At 44.2% G+C, this 18,112-nt stretch overlaps 1 protein-coding gene across 3 annotated transcripts in view; it reads right to left on the minus strand.

Moving 5' to 3' along the window:
- LOC124804677 (calpain-A) overlaps positions 1-18,112 on the minus strand; it is a 620,886-nt gene that overhangs the window by 337,850 nt on the left and 264,924 nt on the right. The window contains exon 1 of one of the 3 annotated variants that reach the window (XM_047264946.1): positions 16,669-16,795. The exons of the other annotated variants lie outside the window; for them this stretch is intronic. Coding sequence (XP_047120902.1) covers positions 16,669-16,737 — 69 coding nt within the window. The 5' untranslated portion in view covers positions 16,738-16,795. Of the gene's footprint in view, positions 1-16,668; positions 16,796-18,112 lie in introns of those variants that run through there. 3 annotated transcript variants of the gene reach the window in all.

Below are 18,112 nucleotides of genomic sequence, written 5' to 3' on the forward strand. Positions count from 1 at the left end.
TCAGCATCTGAATATGAATAGAATCAGGCCCTGGAGCGGAGGACCGTGACCGGGCAAGTGCGTTTTCGCGTTCCCGCATGGTGAATGGGGCATTATAACTTTCACGATTCGAGGAGCGGAAGTTAGGTGGCCTAGCCTCCTCTGCCTGTTTGCGGGGAGGAAGGCAGGGTGGTAATGAGCGGAGCTCGAAACCTCTGCGAAAAAGCGGCCGAAGGCATTGGAGACATCCTCCGGGGCCACAAGGACGTCATTCGCGACCATCAAGCCAGAAACTGGTGAGTGGACCTTAGTGCCAGATAGCCGGCGCAGGCTACCCCAGACAACAGAAGAAGGAGTAAAACTGTTGAAGGTGCTTGTGAAAGCAGCCCAGCTGGCTTTCTTGCTTTCTTTAATAATACGACGACACTGTGCACGTAATCGTTTATAAGTGATACAATTCGCCACTGTAGGGTGGCGTTTAAAGGTGCGTATAGCACGTCGACGAGCACGCAAAGCGTCTCTACATGCTGCGGTCCACCAGGGGACCGGTACGCGACGTGGAGAAGAAGTAGGGTGAGGGATGGAATATTCAGCAGCAGTGAGAATGACTTCCTTTAGGTGTGCGACCTGACGATCGCAGCTTGTGAGGGTTTGATCCTGAAAGGTCGCCCTGGAAGAGAAGACCCCCCAGTCTGCTTTGGAGATGTTCCAACTAGATGAGCACGGGGAGGGGGTATGCTGCAGGAAATGGATAACACACGGGAAGTGGTCGCTCGAATATGTATCAGAAAGTGCATACCACTCAAACCGGCGTGCAAGTTGGGTAGTACATATAGAGAGGTCTAAATGGGAATAGGTGTGAGATGTGTCCGAAAGAAAAGTAGGGGCGCCAGTATTGAGGCAGACAAGATTGAGCTGGTTGAAAAGGTCTGCTAACAGGGAGCCCCTCGGGCAGGATGCCGGAGAGCCCCAAAGGGGATGGTGGGCATTGAAGTCTCCAGTTAACAAAAATGGGGCAGGTAGCTGAGCAATAAGCTGCATCATGTCTGCCCTGGTAACGGCAGATGACGATGGAGTGTAGACGGTACAAATGGAAAATGTAAAAGCGGGGAGAGTAATGCGGATGGCAACTGCCTGCAGGCCGGTGTGCAATGTGATGGGATCGTAGTAAATATCATCCCGGACCAGCAACATAACCCCTCCATGAGCCGGAACACCTACCACAGGGGGTAGGTCAAAACACACAGAGGTGCAGTGTGCCAAGGCAATTTGATCGTATGGGCGTAGCTTCGTTTCCTGGAGGGCTACGACGAGCGGACGGTGCAAGCGGAGCAGCAACTTCAAGTCCTCTCGGTTGGAGCGAATGCTGTGAATATTCCAGTGAATAAGTGCCATCGTAAGAAGAAAAGGAAGATGAAAGAAGGGGTCACCTCGAAGGCCGCTGAGGGCCTGGCTTCGAGGGAGCACTGCCGCCGCTATCAGTAGGCGGACAGTCATCGTCCATTGGGTCTATAGGTTCATCAGCTATCTTGGTAAGATGGCCGGGAGGGGGAGCTTCCTCCGCCGGTGAACGGCCAGAGTGTGGCCCGAAGCAGTTTTTGTGCCTGAAAGGCGCTCTCAGTTTCTAGTAATAAGGTACCGTTACGCAACCTGGTACAAGATTTGACAGATCCGGCTATGGCATCTACGCCCTTCTGGATAACGAAAGGGTTGACAGAGGAAAAATTCTTTCCGTCCTCAGATCGAGATACGACGAGGAACTGTGGGGCAGGCGGTAGTACTTTTGTCACTGGTGGCTGGTCAAGTTTCCGTTTTTGGGCAGAAGTCGAGAGAGATGGAGTGAAATCCATTGCGGAGGAATCCCCCATGATTGCAAGCGTCTCCGATGGCGCGCTCCTTCCTTGTGGGGACCCTCTCAGAGGGCACTCCCGCCTTAGGTGAATGTTTACACCTCAGGTCACACCTCCCGCGAAACAGACGGAGGGACCAATCGGCATGGTCAGAAGGTATCAGCTCAGGCAATCACCCCTCCCTGGGCCTGGCCTTTACCAGGGGGTACGTGCGTGCCTTACATGTCTACCCAGGGCGGGGAATTACGCGTTACCCCGTCACCGGCTACGCGTGCGAACGCGTGGGTCGGCCTTCAGGCGCGCACAGGGAGGAAGGAAGAAGAAGAAAAAGAAGAGAGAGAGGGAGAGAGGACAGACTGTCTCAAACGCTGAGGCGGAGACCAGAGAAGGCAAGGAGAAGAAGGCAATGAGAAGGCAAGGAGAAGAAGGCAATGAGAAGGCAAGGAGAAGAAGGCAACGAGAAGGCAAGGAGAAGAAGGCAACGAGAAGGCAAGGAGAAGAAGGCAACGAGAAGGCAAGGAGAAGAAGGCAATGAGAAGGCAAGGAGAAGAAGACAAGGGAAAGAGTAAGGAAGACAGTGAGGTGGTAAAGAGCAAAGAAAGGAACCAACCAAAGGAAGGAAGAAACGAGAAGTGAAAAAGCAAAATGACCGCAAATAGAGGTCGTGGAACCGTCCGTCTCCGGACGCAGGCGCTAACTACCCCCTAGAGGGGGAGGGTCTCCTTTTAGTCGCCTCTTACGACAGGCAGGAATACCTCGGGCCTATTCTAATCCCCGGACCCGCAGGGGGGATATTAGCCGTTGTAATATCATTGGTGTTAGGTAGTGAAATCCATGAATTCGTCACTTTAGTCACAAAGTGATATAGATTACATCGTCAATCAAACTATGCGCTGTCTGGAACAGGTTAGGACTGACGATGTGATTTATATTGCCATGTGACAAAGATGAAGAATTCTTGGATTTCACAACCTGACACCAATGATTTTATAGCATCTAATATTATGAAGTAAATGCTTTTATGAGCCTGATGGCCTGTAGACCGAAACTGGTTGACAAACCAGCAGAGTTTGACAGTTGTTATGACAATCAGCTGCACTGAATGATGAGGAGCAATTGATTAGATTAGATTAGTACTTTCCACAGATCAGGTTCAAAAATGTTCAAATGTGTGTGAAATCTTATGGGACAACTGCTAAGGTCATCAGTCCCTAATCTTACACACTACTTAACCTCAACTATCCTAAGGACAAACACACACCCATGCCCGAGGGAGGACTCGAACCTCCGCTGGGACAAGCCGCACAGTCCATGACTGCAACGCCATAGACCGCTCGGGTAATCCCGCGCGGCCACAGATAATGAATACGACACTTCGTAATGATGTTGAACGTACGATTAGTACGGTGACGCGCAGATTTACTTACCATCTTACGTTGATAAAGCAGGAGCCATCTTACGTTGATAAAGCAGGAGTAATTAAGTTTCAACAAGAATCAAAGGAAAAAAAGGGGAAGGAAGGAAGCTTAGTGTTTGAAGTGTTGTAGACAGCGAGGTCATTAGTGGCAACACAAGCTTGGCACATGATTGATGGGGAAGACATGGGCCGCGCCCTCTTCAAATAAACAGTTCCACATTTGCCTGGAGCCATTTATGGAAATGACAGAAAACCTCAACGTGGATTGCCGGACGCGAATTCGAACCATGGTCCTCCGGAAAGTGTTGAGTATGCCACCCTGCTCGGTAATGATGTCGCTCAGAGATTAACAATAACAAAAATTTCACTACAAAAACTATTTTCTGTAAATAATCGGCAGCTCAACTCGGCAATATCTCCGTTCTTGCGGATCTGTACTAGTTAGCATTTGCACACAAATTTGACAACAGAACATGAGCAAAAGACGATACAGTCACTCACGACAACTTAAGAACTTTAACTGGGCATTGCGAATTACAGATCTACCATGTTTTAAGTTCAGCAACCTTGCGTGTAATTGCTCATTTTTATGATGAAATCGTCGCAATATTAATTCAGTAATACTGGAAGAACAAGCATTTCAAGTAATTCAACATTCACGCTACTCACCGTGGGAAATAGAGCTACAATTACATATCCATTAACAAAAAACGCACCACGAAGGAATTATAAACATGTGGGGCAAATTTGAAGATGTTGCGTATATGTACAAACAAATGACTACAGTTTTAGAAAAAAACTGAATGATTTGTTCAAGAGGAAGAGTTTCACAAATTGAGCAAGTCAATAACGCCTTGGTTCTCCTATGGCGCTTACGCAAGCTGTTATTGATTGATAGTATTGTTGAATAACCTCCTGAGGAATATCGTACCAAATTCTGTCCAATTGGTACGTTAGAGCGTCATAATCACGAGCTGGTCATCGGGGCTCAATCTGAAGCCGGTATCATCACTGAAGACAATTCTACTCCAGTCAATAAGATTCCAGGCCGAAGACATGTCTTGAGACGCCCCGGGCAGCTGTGGAATACCAGTCTGTCGCCCGCCATACGACCCGACAACCAGGAGTGATGGTCTGGGGGTGCCATTTCATTTCATTTCATTTCATTTCATAGCAGGATCTCTTTGGTTATATGCGGCACACTTTCAACACAGCGGTTCGTCGACAGTATTCTACACCCCGTTTTGTTGCCCTTCATGGCAACCGATCCTGGGCTTACATTTCAGCGAGATAATGCTCACCCGCACACGGCGGGAGTTTCTACGGCTTGTCTTCGTGCCTGCCAAACCCTACCTTGGCAAGCATGGTCGCCGCATCTCTCCCCAAATGAGCATGTTTGGAGCGTTATTGGTAGGGATTTTGACGATCTAACCCGTCAGTCAGACTGATTTTGGTACAATATCCCACAAGAGGAAATCGAACACTATCAATGCCAAGCCGTATAACAGCCTGCATAAGGGTCAGAGGTGGACCAACGCTTTAAAGTCTTGCTCAATTTGTGAAGCTATTTCTCTTAAATAAATTATCCAGTTTTTCTGAAATTTTAAGCATTTGTTTGTATATCACATCTACCGGTTTCCGTCCGATTCGGATAATTCATTCGTAGTGCGTCTTTTTTCTTAGAGTGCATATAGTGTACAAACTTTCTGAAGACAGTTACGCAACTAACTCCAAATACTTCGAACAGCTTCACAGTGAAATTATTGTTGTGAAGTTCATCGTTAAATATACTTAGTTTGAACACTACAGTGGTCATCGTAAGTTTGAGACGAGGAGTAAGACCGTACAACCCTACTCTCGAAAGGCATAAATTATGTTGCGTAACAGTAGCAAACTGATGGGCTGATTATTAGAATTGTTACACCGGCTCTGCAGTAATAATTGAACTTGAAAGAACTTGTGTTGTTTCGTAGTGGTATGCAGGTATTCCGCGGGCGACTGTTTCAGGCATGTGGAAAAGCCACCTATCCACTAGTCAACAGAAATTTGTCAGGTGTCCGCACCCGCGAGAGACTTAATGTTCTGGAAAAATCGCCTGGTCTACGGCGATGACACAGTGTTCGCAAAATTCCATTTCGTTAGATTACCAGAAACATCTGAAAAAAAAAATCATGTGCATAAGGCGACGTAACTCCATCCCAAAGAATAAGAAAAGAAAGTGTACTGAGAAATTTAAAAAATTGGGAAACGAGTTTCTTGTGATTTGGAAGCAGATGAAAAGAGGCTCTCTGAAATTAGAAAAACAAAATGTAAAATTTCAGTGGACACACACTCACCACCACATGTGCCTGGCCATCATTCCTGGCTCAACCTAAGACTTGGATTCACCATGAAGTTCAAATGAACGTTCTGGCCATTACACAACGAAAAAAAACTTTTATGCTCATTACACAACGGAAATAAACTTTTATGCTCGTAACATATTTACTGCGACATCCTCTTCCGTTGTGAAGACCCTTATCAGGTCTATTTTATTGAGAAAATTTATATCCATCTAAGGTACACCCGATGTTTCCTTTATTGGCCACGCAAAAGCGGCAGAGGGGATGGGGGACAACATGAGTGGAGTGCTTCTACATCGAACCCCCTTCCACCCCTCGCCTGCCCTTCCCCACAAGCACTGAAACCCAACAAATCCTTAAGCAACCCTGCCGCCTGACGGCTGAAGTTCGCATTAACGCCGCAGCTGGAGCTTCAGAGCCAGATAGATGCCAGATCTGCACGCCGCTGCGGCCGCTGTCTCGTTTACCTGGTACAGTATTTACCGCTGCTCACGCTTGTTACTTTGGATTGTGGCACTTGCCCATCTTGACCCCACTACTGTGCCCAGTACTTCAACAGCCCAGCAACACTGCCATATAACGTTCCATTCACCACATCGGACTTCGCCGTATTCGTATCCGGAACTGTCAAATGTGTTTCAACAACTCTGCTACCGTTCCATCCCGTTCTTTTTGTGATTTTATCCTGCGAATAGTTGACATGTTCACCTAAAACAATACAAATGTAGTTTACAGGCCATGAAAATGTTAGTATTCCATAAATTGATTTACTGCGTTAATATCAAGCAACTGCTTATTAAATTTCTATGTTACGTCATTTTAGCGAGAATGGCGTGCACAATGAAGCCAATTAAGCATGCTACACAATGAACATGAAAATAACTAATCGAAGCTGAGCAGGGAGTATTTTTTTTAAAATGTTTTATTTGTTTCTTTTGTCAGGTTCCGTGAAACCATATGTGATGGGATGACTCAGTACATAGATTACAAAAAGCTGATTAGAAAACCTATAAACCAAAGAACTAAATTAATAAAAAACGAAAAACGAGTATACGCGTAAACAATACATTACTGAGAAAAGATCACAAATACTACGAGAAAGTGCTGTAAGTAGGAGCGTGTCTAAAGGAAACCTTTCAACTTAGCTTTCAAGACCTGAGGTTTATCACTATTTTGTCAGTTCTGCTGCATGTGTGTTGATAACGAAACCTGCTGAATAGCGCAAACATTTCTGTACAATGCTGAAAGAAGTGTTATCAAGTGCACTTCGTTTTTTAGGCTAGTGTTTCTTCCAGGATGAATCTTTTCGTCTTTCCTGAATGAGTAGATATTGTCAACAAAAAATCTGATTACGGAATATATGTACAGGAATGGCAGTTATAATCACGAGACTGTGAGCCACGAAACCTGCAACACTTACAAGAGATTGCAACAAATATGAGAGTGCCACAGATATGGTAAGAGATTTTGTGATGTGATACAACACAGTCTTTTTCGTAGCGGCCAGATCTTTTCACGAAATTTTAATCATCAAATTTCTCCAAACGCCAAAATTGTTGACTCCCACTTGCATAGCGAGTGGGCGTCTATTTTTTCCACGTGCCATTCGTGAGTGGAACGGCCGAGAAATTGTCGAAATGGTTCTCCGCAATATGTGTGACCCATGTAATCAGGATGATGTAAGGATCTATAGGCCGGTCTGCATTGTTCGGTAGACAGTATCAGAACCACGGTCGGCCTACGAAAAGGCAGTGGGTGCTCATTAGATTAGAACCTTAAGTTCAAATGGCTCTGAGCACTATGGGACTTAACTTCTGAGGTCATCAGTCCCCTAGAACTTAGAACCACTTAAACCTAAGGACACCACACACATCCATGCCCGAGGCACGATTCGAACCTGCGACCGTAGCGGTCGTGCGGTTTCAGACTGTAGCGCCTAGAACCGCTCGGCCACTCCGGCCGGCCCTTATCATGTGTCTTGATAAGTATTTCCTCTGCTACGTTCCCATCTAGTTTGAACAGCTACCCTCAGTTAAATGTCCTGGACATGTGAAGTCACACACTGGCTGTCGGGGCTGTGTTCCCAGAAGACACGAGATTATTCGGTCGAATTTTACCAATCGCACGGCGAGGAAAAGGGGGGCGGCAAGCGTGGCGAGATCCAGCGGACCCGTGCTTCCAGGAAGCCGCGTGCCGTTGCCTGCCAGTCCACGCCTCTAGCAGAGCCCTCCCGCCGACAGCTATCGCCTGCCGGCCGTCGTTCCGCTCGCACACGGCGGACGCTTTCGCTTCCGGCGGTGACTTGTCAGCTGTTTTCTGAACTTCGCGATAAGGCGGCGCCCGTAAACTCCCACCGTCTCATCGTCTCGCACCAGCTATCTCCTCTCTCTGTTCCTCCGCCTGCCGTAAACAAACTTATCTCCGTGCTTAGCCTACTTGCTGGGCTATATGACTAATTCGTTATGCGACTGACGCGACTGAAGGCTACACCTCGTGCCCAAAAACATAGGCACTCTGAACATGTCATCGACTTTACTCTGTTATAAGAAACACACAAACATTGTGAGGATATATTTTGAGAGACATTGTCCGAGACTTAATTTAAAAACAGTTCCCATCCCCCGTTTCTAACCAAGTTTTTCGAGAGGTTTCCCTTCATTGTAAGGCAAATGCTAGAACTGGAAACCGCCTTCCAGACTTTCTCAATTGGAAGTCCCTCTCCCGAACTGTTATCTCGCTAGGTAGCTAGCTGAAAAGCCCCTGACGTTACAAGACTCATTACGCGAACAGCGCTCTCTACCTAAAGTTTAAAACCCTCTGACGTACTAAGGATCACACCAGGTTATTGAACTGTCGAGTTAGATTTTCAGTTATTTATCAGTATCCGTGTTTGTTTTTGATTCCACGAATGTCCACTAGGCTCATCTGTTTTACGTACTAGGAAAATACACGTCACTTTAATCCCAGTACCCATATGCACAATTACAACATTTTTCGTATAGTTAACTTTACTCCTTGTTTATGTTCCACATTTATATTTGTTCTCATGGCAGTGGTATACGGAAGACAAAACGGTACGCAAGCATTTCCTTGCTTGCCTGTCCAACAGTTTCGTCATGCTTAGCCATATTGAACACATTCTTTGATGCCATATAAGCAAATGCAAATCAAGGTAATGAGTTTGGAAAAACTGATCTTATAATTTTAGATCACTTCTAGTAGTGGCAGGTAACTAAAAAATTATCTTTTTGTACGCTCCAGGTTGGAAGCAGATTATGAATGTTGGTGTCAGTTTAGTCCGTGTAACCTATAAAACAAACAGTTTGCTAGTTGAAAATCTGTTCTTAAATGCGTAGTATTCGCTTCCGTTGACGCTAATCACGTTAAAAGCAATGTTCTGACAAGTTAATCGTATTCTTCATTATGTGACACTCTTTATTTACCCACAGCGTTCACTTCGATGATAATCTAAAATTATGGCAAAAAGATTTTTCCTTTTTTAACACGTGCTATTCTCAAAACGGTGTGTGTGTGGGGGGGGGGGGGGGGGGGGGAGGAGATTAAAGTTAATTATCTCGGGACTCTATGGTCGTTGGAGAGGCTCTATTTAACAAAAACTTGAAACTTTTAACACAATATTTTAGGTTCGCCTTTACTGTGGCCGTTATGAATGTCAACTGAAAATACGAATTACTGTAACAAGTAACATTTATAATCCTTAATGTAGCCGTGAATCGGAGGACTATACCTTTGCGACCACGTTGGTTTATTTCAAATCTGTGGTCAGTGCCATAGGTTGCTTACATAAAATCCTACATTCAAATTTATTATTCAAATACAGTACTCTGTGCTACAGAGGGGCTTGTTAAGGAAACAACCCTATATTTGGAAACACTTCTGCTCTCTGCCACACATTTTATTTCAATGAGCAAATTATCAGAGACTATAGCTGAGCACCTCTCATGATTCTGTAGATCGTTACGTTCCAAATTTCGGCTCCAGTATTGCCCCGAAGCGAATTAGGGTTGGGTTGTTTTGGGGAAGGAGACCAGACAGCGAGGTCATCGGTCGCATCGTATTAGGGAAGGATGGGGAAGGAAGTCGGCCGTGCCCTTTCAGAGGAACCATCCTGGCATTTGCCTGGAGCGATTTAGGGAAATCACGGAAAACCTAAATCAGGATGGCCGGACGCGGGTCTGAACCGTCGTCCTCCCGAATGTGAGTCCAGTGTCTAACCACTGCTCCACCTCGCTCGGTAGCGAATTAGGGAAACTACCGATACCAGTCTAGACTGAGAAGGAATTTACCCCCAAATTTTATGGAAGGCGATTCAAACATGAGATCTTTTACAGATGTTGTATCGAAAATGCCTCCTTCGAGCCTTTTTTTTAATACTAATGGTAGTGACAAGTCGTGCATCTAACAATACCTAAGTGCAATTCCGTCCGTATTTTGCATGTTATATACCTTGGTGGACGTTATTCCATGTTTCCACTGCAAGTGGTTTCATTACTCTGGATATGTATCGGAGTCATACAGTGAGTACTGAAGCATCATCGTCCAGAAGCTCCGGAAAGAAAATCGAAACAGAAGATTTGTCGAATCCAGGATAAACAAAAACCTTACAAGAGTAGTCAGTTATTTGCGGTAATGTATTAACATTAATTATAATGCCTCTACCTTTATGTAATTTGTACCATAAATCCAGAATGAATTCTCCGGGAGTACCACATAAAGCAATAAGTTAAATGCGTTCATTCCCTCCTACTCGTACAGCACTTATTCGACTCACTTTAGTCTCCTGCGCTTCTGTTTAGTTCTAGACGATGTGGGTCAATGAACACATCTAGTATGTTTCGTACACGTTTAATACAGTGTAACACTTCCATTTTATGAGTGCTGTTTTGCTGAATGCCATTTGCTAGAACCAGCACGTACTTGCTCAAGGGGCGACCATGTTATAGTTCTGGGTGGAGATTTTAATTTACCACATATAGACTGCGAGACTCAAGCGTTTATAACGGGTGGCAGGGACAAAGAATCCATTGAAACTTTTTTACTGCATCGATGATTTCAGCCATAAATAGAAATATTAAAAAAAGGTAGGAAGATTTCTCTGTTTAGCAAAAGTGACAAAAAGCAGATTTCAGACTACTTGAAGGCTCAAAACAAAAGTTTTGTCTCAAGTACAGATAGTGTTGAGGATCAGTGGACAAGATTCAAAACCATCGTACAATATCCATTTGATGAGTATGTGCCAAGCAAGATCGTAAGGGTTGAAAAAGAGCCACCGTGGTACAACAACTGAGTTAGAAAACTGCTACGGAAGCAAAGGGAACGTCACAGCAAACAAACATAGCCAAAGCCTTGCACACAAACAAAAATTACACGAAGCGAAATGTGTGAGGAGGGCTATGCGAGAGGCGTTCAATGAATTCGAAAGTAAAGTTCTATGTACTGACTTGGAAGAAAATCCTAAGAAAATTTGGTCTTATGTCAAACCGGTAGATGGATCAAAACAAAATGTCTAGACACCCTGTGACCAAAATGGTACTGAAACAGAGGATGACAGACTAAAGGCTGAAATACTAAATGTCTTTTTCCAAAGGTGTTTCACAGAGGAAGACTGCACTGTAGTTCCTTCTCTAGATTGTCACACAGTTGACAAAATGGTATATATCGAAATAGACGACAGAGGGATAGAGAAACAATTAAAATCGCTCAAAAGAGGAAAAGCCGCTGGACCTGATGGGATACCAGTTCGATTTGACACTGAGTACGCGAAGGAACTTGCCCCCTTCTGGCAGCGGTGTACCGTAGGTCTCCAGAAGAGCGTAGCGTTCCAAAGGATTGGAAAAGGGCACAGGTCATCCCCGTTTTCAAGAATGCACGTCGATCAGATGTGCAGAACTATAGACCTATATTTCTAACGTCGATCAGTTGTAGAATTTTGGAACACGTATTATGTTCGAGTATAATTACTTTTCTGGAGGCTAGAAATCTACACTGTAGGAATTAGCATGGGTTTCGAAAAAGATGGTCGTGTGAAACCCCGCTCGCGCTATTCGTCCACGGGACTCAGAGGGCCATACGCACGGGTTCCCAGGTAGATGCCATGTTCCTTGACTTCCGCAAGGCGTTTGATACAGTTCACCCACTGCTTGAATACTGCTCACCGGTGTGGGATCCGTACCAGATAGGGTTGATAGAAGAGAGAGAGAAGATCCAACGGAGAGCAGCGCACTTCGTTTCAGGATCATTTAGTAATCGCGGAAGCGTTACGGAGATTATAAACTCCAGTGGAAGACTGCAAGAGAGACGCTCAGTAGCTCGGTACGGGCTTTTGTTGAAGTTCCGAGAACATACCTTCACCGAGGAGTCAAGATAAAGTCAGAGAGATTAGAGCCCACACAGAGGTATACCGACTATCTTTCTTTCCACGAACATTACCAGACTGGAATAGAAGGGAGAACCGATAGAGGTACTTAAAGTACCCTCCGCCACACACCGTCAGGTGGCTTGCGATGTATGGATATAGATGTAGAATCGTGTCTGTAGTACTGCATACTTCAGATACTCTAAGAGTTGTCAAGTGAAGATAATTCACAGCAGCGACCTAAATGAAAGTGACGAAACTTTTCCTGCACACTAATTAGTCATTCAAAGTATAATCCAATACCAGTTATTTTTCTGGATGAAGAAACAAGCAGTACAGCACCCCAAGCAATCCAGAAATGAAGACGAATACTGTCAAGTACAGGAAATGAGAACTGTGTAGAGGTAATGACCGAAACATCAGAACGCCTACTGTGACTGAGGACATTTATCTTTCTTTGCCGAGAGCGACGGTGGGAGGCCTCGCGTTGGCCATAAGCTGCCTTATCATTCACTGTTCCAAAAACAGACAAAACGGTAAAAGTGCACTTACTATTGCACGGCTTTTCCGTTGCTTGATGCCCTTTGTAACGGGTCGCGCGGTGAATGAAGGTGAACTCTACCCATTCGGTGTCTGATGTGGGTTGCAGTCACATTGCTCGTTCGTAATTTCCAATAATTAGTAAGTCAGCTGTTATTTTGTTTCACTCGCAACAATTTAAGCTGAGCTATTAGGTTCCAAACCAAACAATACCTCAGAAAGTGTGACATATTCGCAAAAAAGCCAAATATTTGTACCAGCAGAGATCATCAATTTCATAGCTGGAAGTGACTGTTAGTCCCAACCCTACCACAACCTCGGAAAATCTTGAGATAATCGGAAAAAACAGCGAAGCAGTTGTGACAATCAAGAAAATACGATGTTCACTGGCTGCCGTATACTATCATCTGATAGGCTACGAATGGCGATAACGAATTACCAACAGCAGCAGGCCACTGTAGAGGCTCGGCACATCTTGTTGGCTCAAAAGAGCTGCCAGAACGCAGCATAGATAAATGAAACAGTAACAGCTGCTACACTCTTATTGTACACATTGTTTGCTTACTAAGGTTAACAGTGAGCGTATAGAAACCATTAGTGTCAGGAAATTTGAGTTCTGTCAGTTGACAAGTAGTTTTCAGAGATCATGGTGAAGGTTTCCAAATAGGAAAGTGTTCGTATGCAGAGTTCTACATGCAGATAACTCTAGTTTTAAGAATGAAAAATTTTTATTATAAATGGAAACCTATCAGCACTGAATACATTCTACAGCATTAATTGTCTTAGTTAACCAGTTTTAGGGTAACCATCATCATACTGAGGAAGTGTCGTCAAAGAAGTTAATAAACACCAAAAGAAGGTTGCACGTCTAGAATGAAGCACAAACACACAAACGCCATCTTTTGCACTGCTGCTGCAATGCAATTAAGAAGGTAAAAAGTTTAACAGTAAATAAATGTAAATAGTGCAAAGCAGGGAGAAGCATTAACGTCAAACTCGAAAAATAATGCCTATATAACAGTTTAAATGAACAATCCCGATACGCTAAAATTAGTGCTTTCCAAGAGTACTAAAGAATGACTAAGAGGTGTTAAGTATGGAAAGTGATACATAAAAGATGTAACTGACAATGTAGCAACATAATAGATCACGTACACAAGCAATGACAATATATTAGATACAAGAAAATGAAGAATAGAAAGGAACAGAGTATAGCAAGCATTTGGAAAACGCTTAACATTTTTTCCAGTGTTATTTACAAACACGAACTTCTTTGACGACGCTATCAAAGTCTGATGATCGTCTTGTAAGCCGAAAACCAGGTTAACTAAATAAATTAATCCTGTAGAACATCCACAATATTGTTTTTTCTTTATAATTATGCTCTACCAAGAAGCGACGGAAGAATCAGTTAACATGGAAATGTTAAAGATCGACGTTCTCTTTAATGCGATTATAGTCCAATTCACATGAACACACTTAAGAATACGATACATCCCGTCAGCTTTGATCGGTGAAGCAACGTATTAGTAAGGCGACTACGTCGTCAAACAATCTCACGTTTGCTATGGAAGAATAGGCAGGAACCCTGAGGGCATATGAGAGCTTTAGACGGGAACGTTCTTGTTATTAATGCCTTCAAACAACAAAAAATTTAAAAATCTGACCACAGTAATAAAACAGGGGCTTCCAACTGGACGTAAGTAAGTACGGAATGTACTATATATAGATTGTCATGTCACATTCGTTGGCTTCGCCAAATATTTCTCCTTCTGTCTGAATCCACACTGGCGAATGCTTCACAGATCTGTCACCACAACAAAAAGGGCGCTGCTGGTGACGTCACTGGCCAAAGGAGAACGGAAGAAAAACAATCTCCAGTACACCCGACGTACATATCAAACTTAGCAAGTAGGACAATATTTGCCCTGTATTAACTTTAAGGTCAGTAATCAACATTCCGGTAATCTATAAATTTGTCAAATAGGCCTAATGGACGCAATTTTCATCGTAAACAGAAGCAGTAAATGGCAGTTTACTACGGTAATGAGTTACGACCCGAAACGGTCGCATTTTAGTGCCCAAACCAGTTGGACCAAATTAGTAGGAGTTCGGTGTTCACATACAGTTGCGTTGTTTAATTGTGATAAAACAAACGAGGTCACAAGCGACTAATTTTAAACTCACCCCCATCAAAAACTGACAAATCGTAGAACTGTAGCAAGCCGGCCGTACCACCTACTGCTTCCGGGAAAGGACACACAAATCAGCGACACTTCAACACATACGGAAGCCGACGCCGAGGAACACATTTGCCGACGGACTTCCTACAGCGATATTTCGCCACCATGCTCACTCCAGGCTGCAGCTGACGCGCAGCCTTGGGAACTTAATTGCAGCAGTCTGTTTCAAGCGAACCTCAAGTTCGTCGCCGGAAGCCAACACAGCGTGAATCCTGTTCCCTGGGATCCCAAACTATTTTGCGGCGGTTCTTTCAACTAATATGACTTTACACATTACATGTCGCCGAACTACTAAGCTTCTGCACATAGGCAGAATTTGTTTCAGCAGACAAGTTTTAATGCGTTGATAGTCAGTAACGCAAAAAGTGAAGTAAAACCTTCGTACAAGACGGCAATGATTCTGGATGAAGAAATAGATTAATTCCTAGAAATATTTAAAAACGGAACAAGGTGTTCGTTAAAGACTAATAAGCAAAATGGAATTAATTACGTAATTAGTACATTATTTTTATCTGGGGGAGGTATTTACCACAATTTACAACTGGTGCGATATATTTTAACAGCATTCTATTGAACCTGAAGAGAACAGTGACATGAAGCTTGAGTAATGAAACTTAAGCTAAAATAAAAAGCTAACTTACTAATCCGGGGGGCTAGTTGCTGGAATTTTATCTCCACTTCAATGTAAACACCACGTAAGAGGGGCGGAAATCTAACAAGTGTCAGACTCCTGTCACGTGTGGCAAACCTCCTGCATATTTGTGGAAAAAGTTCCACTATAAACAATGACGAGCGCTATGTTACAGTACACTCTGCATCTTCTAGTATACAGTCGTCAAAATATACTATTCCGTTAAAAATAAATTATTGTTGATAATAATATTTAGTCCCTTGGTGTCCGAAAAACTTTATTACGTATCTTGAATGTTTTTTGAAATATGATGAATTACATTTTAACCTCTTCTAATTGTACTTTGTTGAGCATTAGAAGTTTGTTTCGAGCTTTGCTTATTGGCAAGTGACACTTTCATACATGCGCGAAATTGGAAAAAACGTGTGTGTGTGTGTGTGTGTGTGTGTGTGTGTGTGTGTGTGTGTGTGTGTGTTACGTTGACGACCAGTTCTATGTTACTTAGCAAAGAAAATGCTCTGTTTTTGCTGCGACAATGTGCAGTTTTTTTTCTTTTTCGCAGTTTCAACTTCAACAATAGGGCATTTGTTCCTCGTTACTTTAAACAAAAATTGTATAAATAACAATGCGTTTTTTCCTCCTTGCAGACAATTTTCACAGAAAAAACGTTAGTCGTATTTATGCATTACTGGCTTATGATTAGATTACTACAATGGAATCTGAATTTGCAATAACAATAAACAAGGCTCCATCTAACACATAGGAGGGAGGAAACGGACAGAGTGGGGCAGAAAGTAGATTTGGACGTATATGTAAATCCGGTAAAAGTTACGTATTGGACCCCCCTTTGCATTTTTCAATGTGGCGCGGACGTAAACATTAGGCTTCGCTGTATGTCACTTTGTTAGCACAACCAGATTTTCTACTTTCACATTCGTAGGCTTCGACAACTCACAACGAAATTATCACCTTCCAACCCATCATATACCTCGGGCTATGTCACGGATCAGACTCACCACAACCAAGATTGTGGGGGGCAAATATCACGTTCTTGCCAGACACACTGTACAAGGTACTTATTCTAATCATACTTGTTAGGGATGCGATGCGCGAGTGTTTGGATGATTCAGTAGGCTTTGCATCTTCTACGATTCGTTTTTGCACAGGGCATTAAATATTCTTTCAGTACCAACCACCTTCAGCACACAGTAGCATTTGCCTCACGTGAACACTGCAAGTGGACAAAAATTTCTGCCAGTCCGCAAGGAACAAGGAGGTAGCCGGCCTCACCTGCAGAGTGGTCATCTCCCACGGCTGCTCGAAGTGCGGGCCGCCGTTGGAGAGCCCCGTGTCCGCCATGCTCCAGTTGCCGGTTACTGCTCACACCGGCCGTGGCACTGGGGAACTACTGCCGCCGCTACCACAACGCCGCTCCAGGCCAGTCGCCGCCGGTCACGTGCCTCGCGCTCGCAACAATCTCCGGCGGTAGAGGGACGCGGGAAGCGCGCCGCGGGCCCCGGCTTTGTGGTCTGCCGCGCTTGAAGCGGACTCACGGAAGTGTGCGTGCAGCGCGCCCAGCTACTCTGCTCTGACTCCCATTTCCGTAAAGGGCCCACACACGCACGAACCGACCGACTGACGATCTGATGTGTGTAGGCGTTTTGACCGACCGCCGAACTTTCGTTGTGAAGTGTGTAGTGCTGTCATGCCAACCACCCGTCTAAAATCCGTGTTTTGTCACTGCATTCTCGACTGTCATTTTTATTTACAGTTCACTGTCGCTATTTGAGTTTGCTTATTGTCGTTTTGTCATTTGGAGATGGTGAGTGGGGCTGTGGACGCTAGAAAACAGAGTGCCAAGTGGAGAAATCGGAGCATTCCCGACATATTCTTTCATTTGGACTTCAATAGTGGGGTGACAGCAACGGAGGCAGCCATAAACATTTGCCCCGTATATGGGGATAATGCCACTGGACAGAGCACTGCAAGAAAATTGTTTTCTTGTTTTAAGGAGGGCCGATTTGACATTTGTGACTCTCCACGTTCAGGAAGACTTTCGAGAGTTGATGAAGACCGTTTAAACGCATTAATCCACGTAAGTGTAACAGAAAACTGGCAGATGTGATGAACAGTGATCATTCCACCAACGTGCGACATTTGCGTGCAGTGGGGGAGGGGGTTAAAACATCGGCTGTATGCGTATAGCATGGTCTAAGCCAAAATTACAAGTGGCCATGTATGCATCTCTGCTTTCTCGACACCAATTGGCTTGTAAAAAACACCGACCATTCCTGTCTCATTTCGTTACTGGTGACGAGAAATGGTGTCTTTGCGCTACCGTAATGAAAAGAAGGCAATGGTTGAGCCCAAATAAAGCAGCAACTTCCCTTACAAAGACATGCGCGCATCCACAAAAGATAATGTTATGTATCTGGTGGAAAAACGGCGGTTGGTGTACTACGAATTGTTTTCCCGATGTGTAAGCATCATTGCTGACATTTATTTTTAACAACTGAGATGACGTGGTTCAAATGGTTCAAATGGCTCTGAGCACTATGGGACTTAACAAAAAAATGTTCAAATGTGTGTGAAATCTTATGGGACTTAACTGCTAAGGTTATCAGTCCCTAAGCTTACACACTACTTAACCTAAATTATACTAAGGACAAACACACACACCCATGCCCGAGGGAGGACTCGAACCTCCGCCGGGACCAGCCGCACAGTTCACAAC

This window comes from Schistocerca piceifrons, chromosome 1 (assembly GCF_021461385.2).
Source record: "Schistocerca piceifrons isolate TAMUIC-IGC-003096 chromosome 1, iqSchPice1.1, whole genome shotgun sequence".
NCBI classification, from domain to species: domain Eukaryota; kingdom Metazoa; phylum Arthropoda; class Insecta; order Orthoptera; family Acrididae; genus Schistocerca; species Schistocerca piceifrons.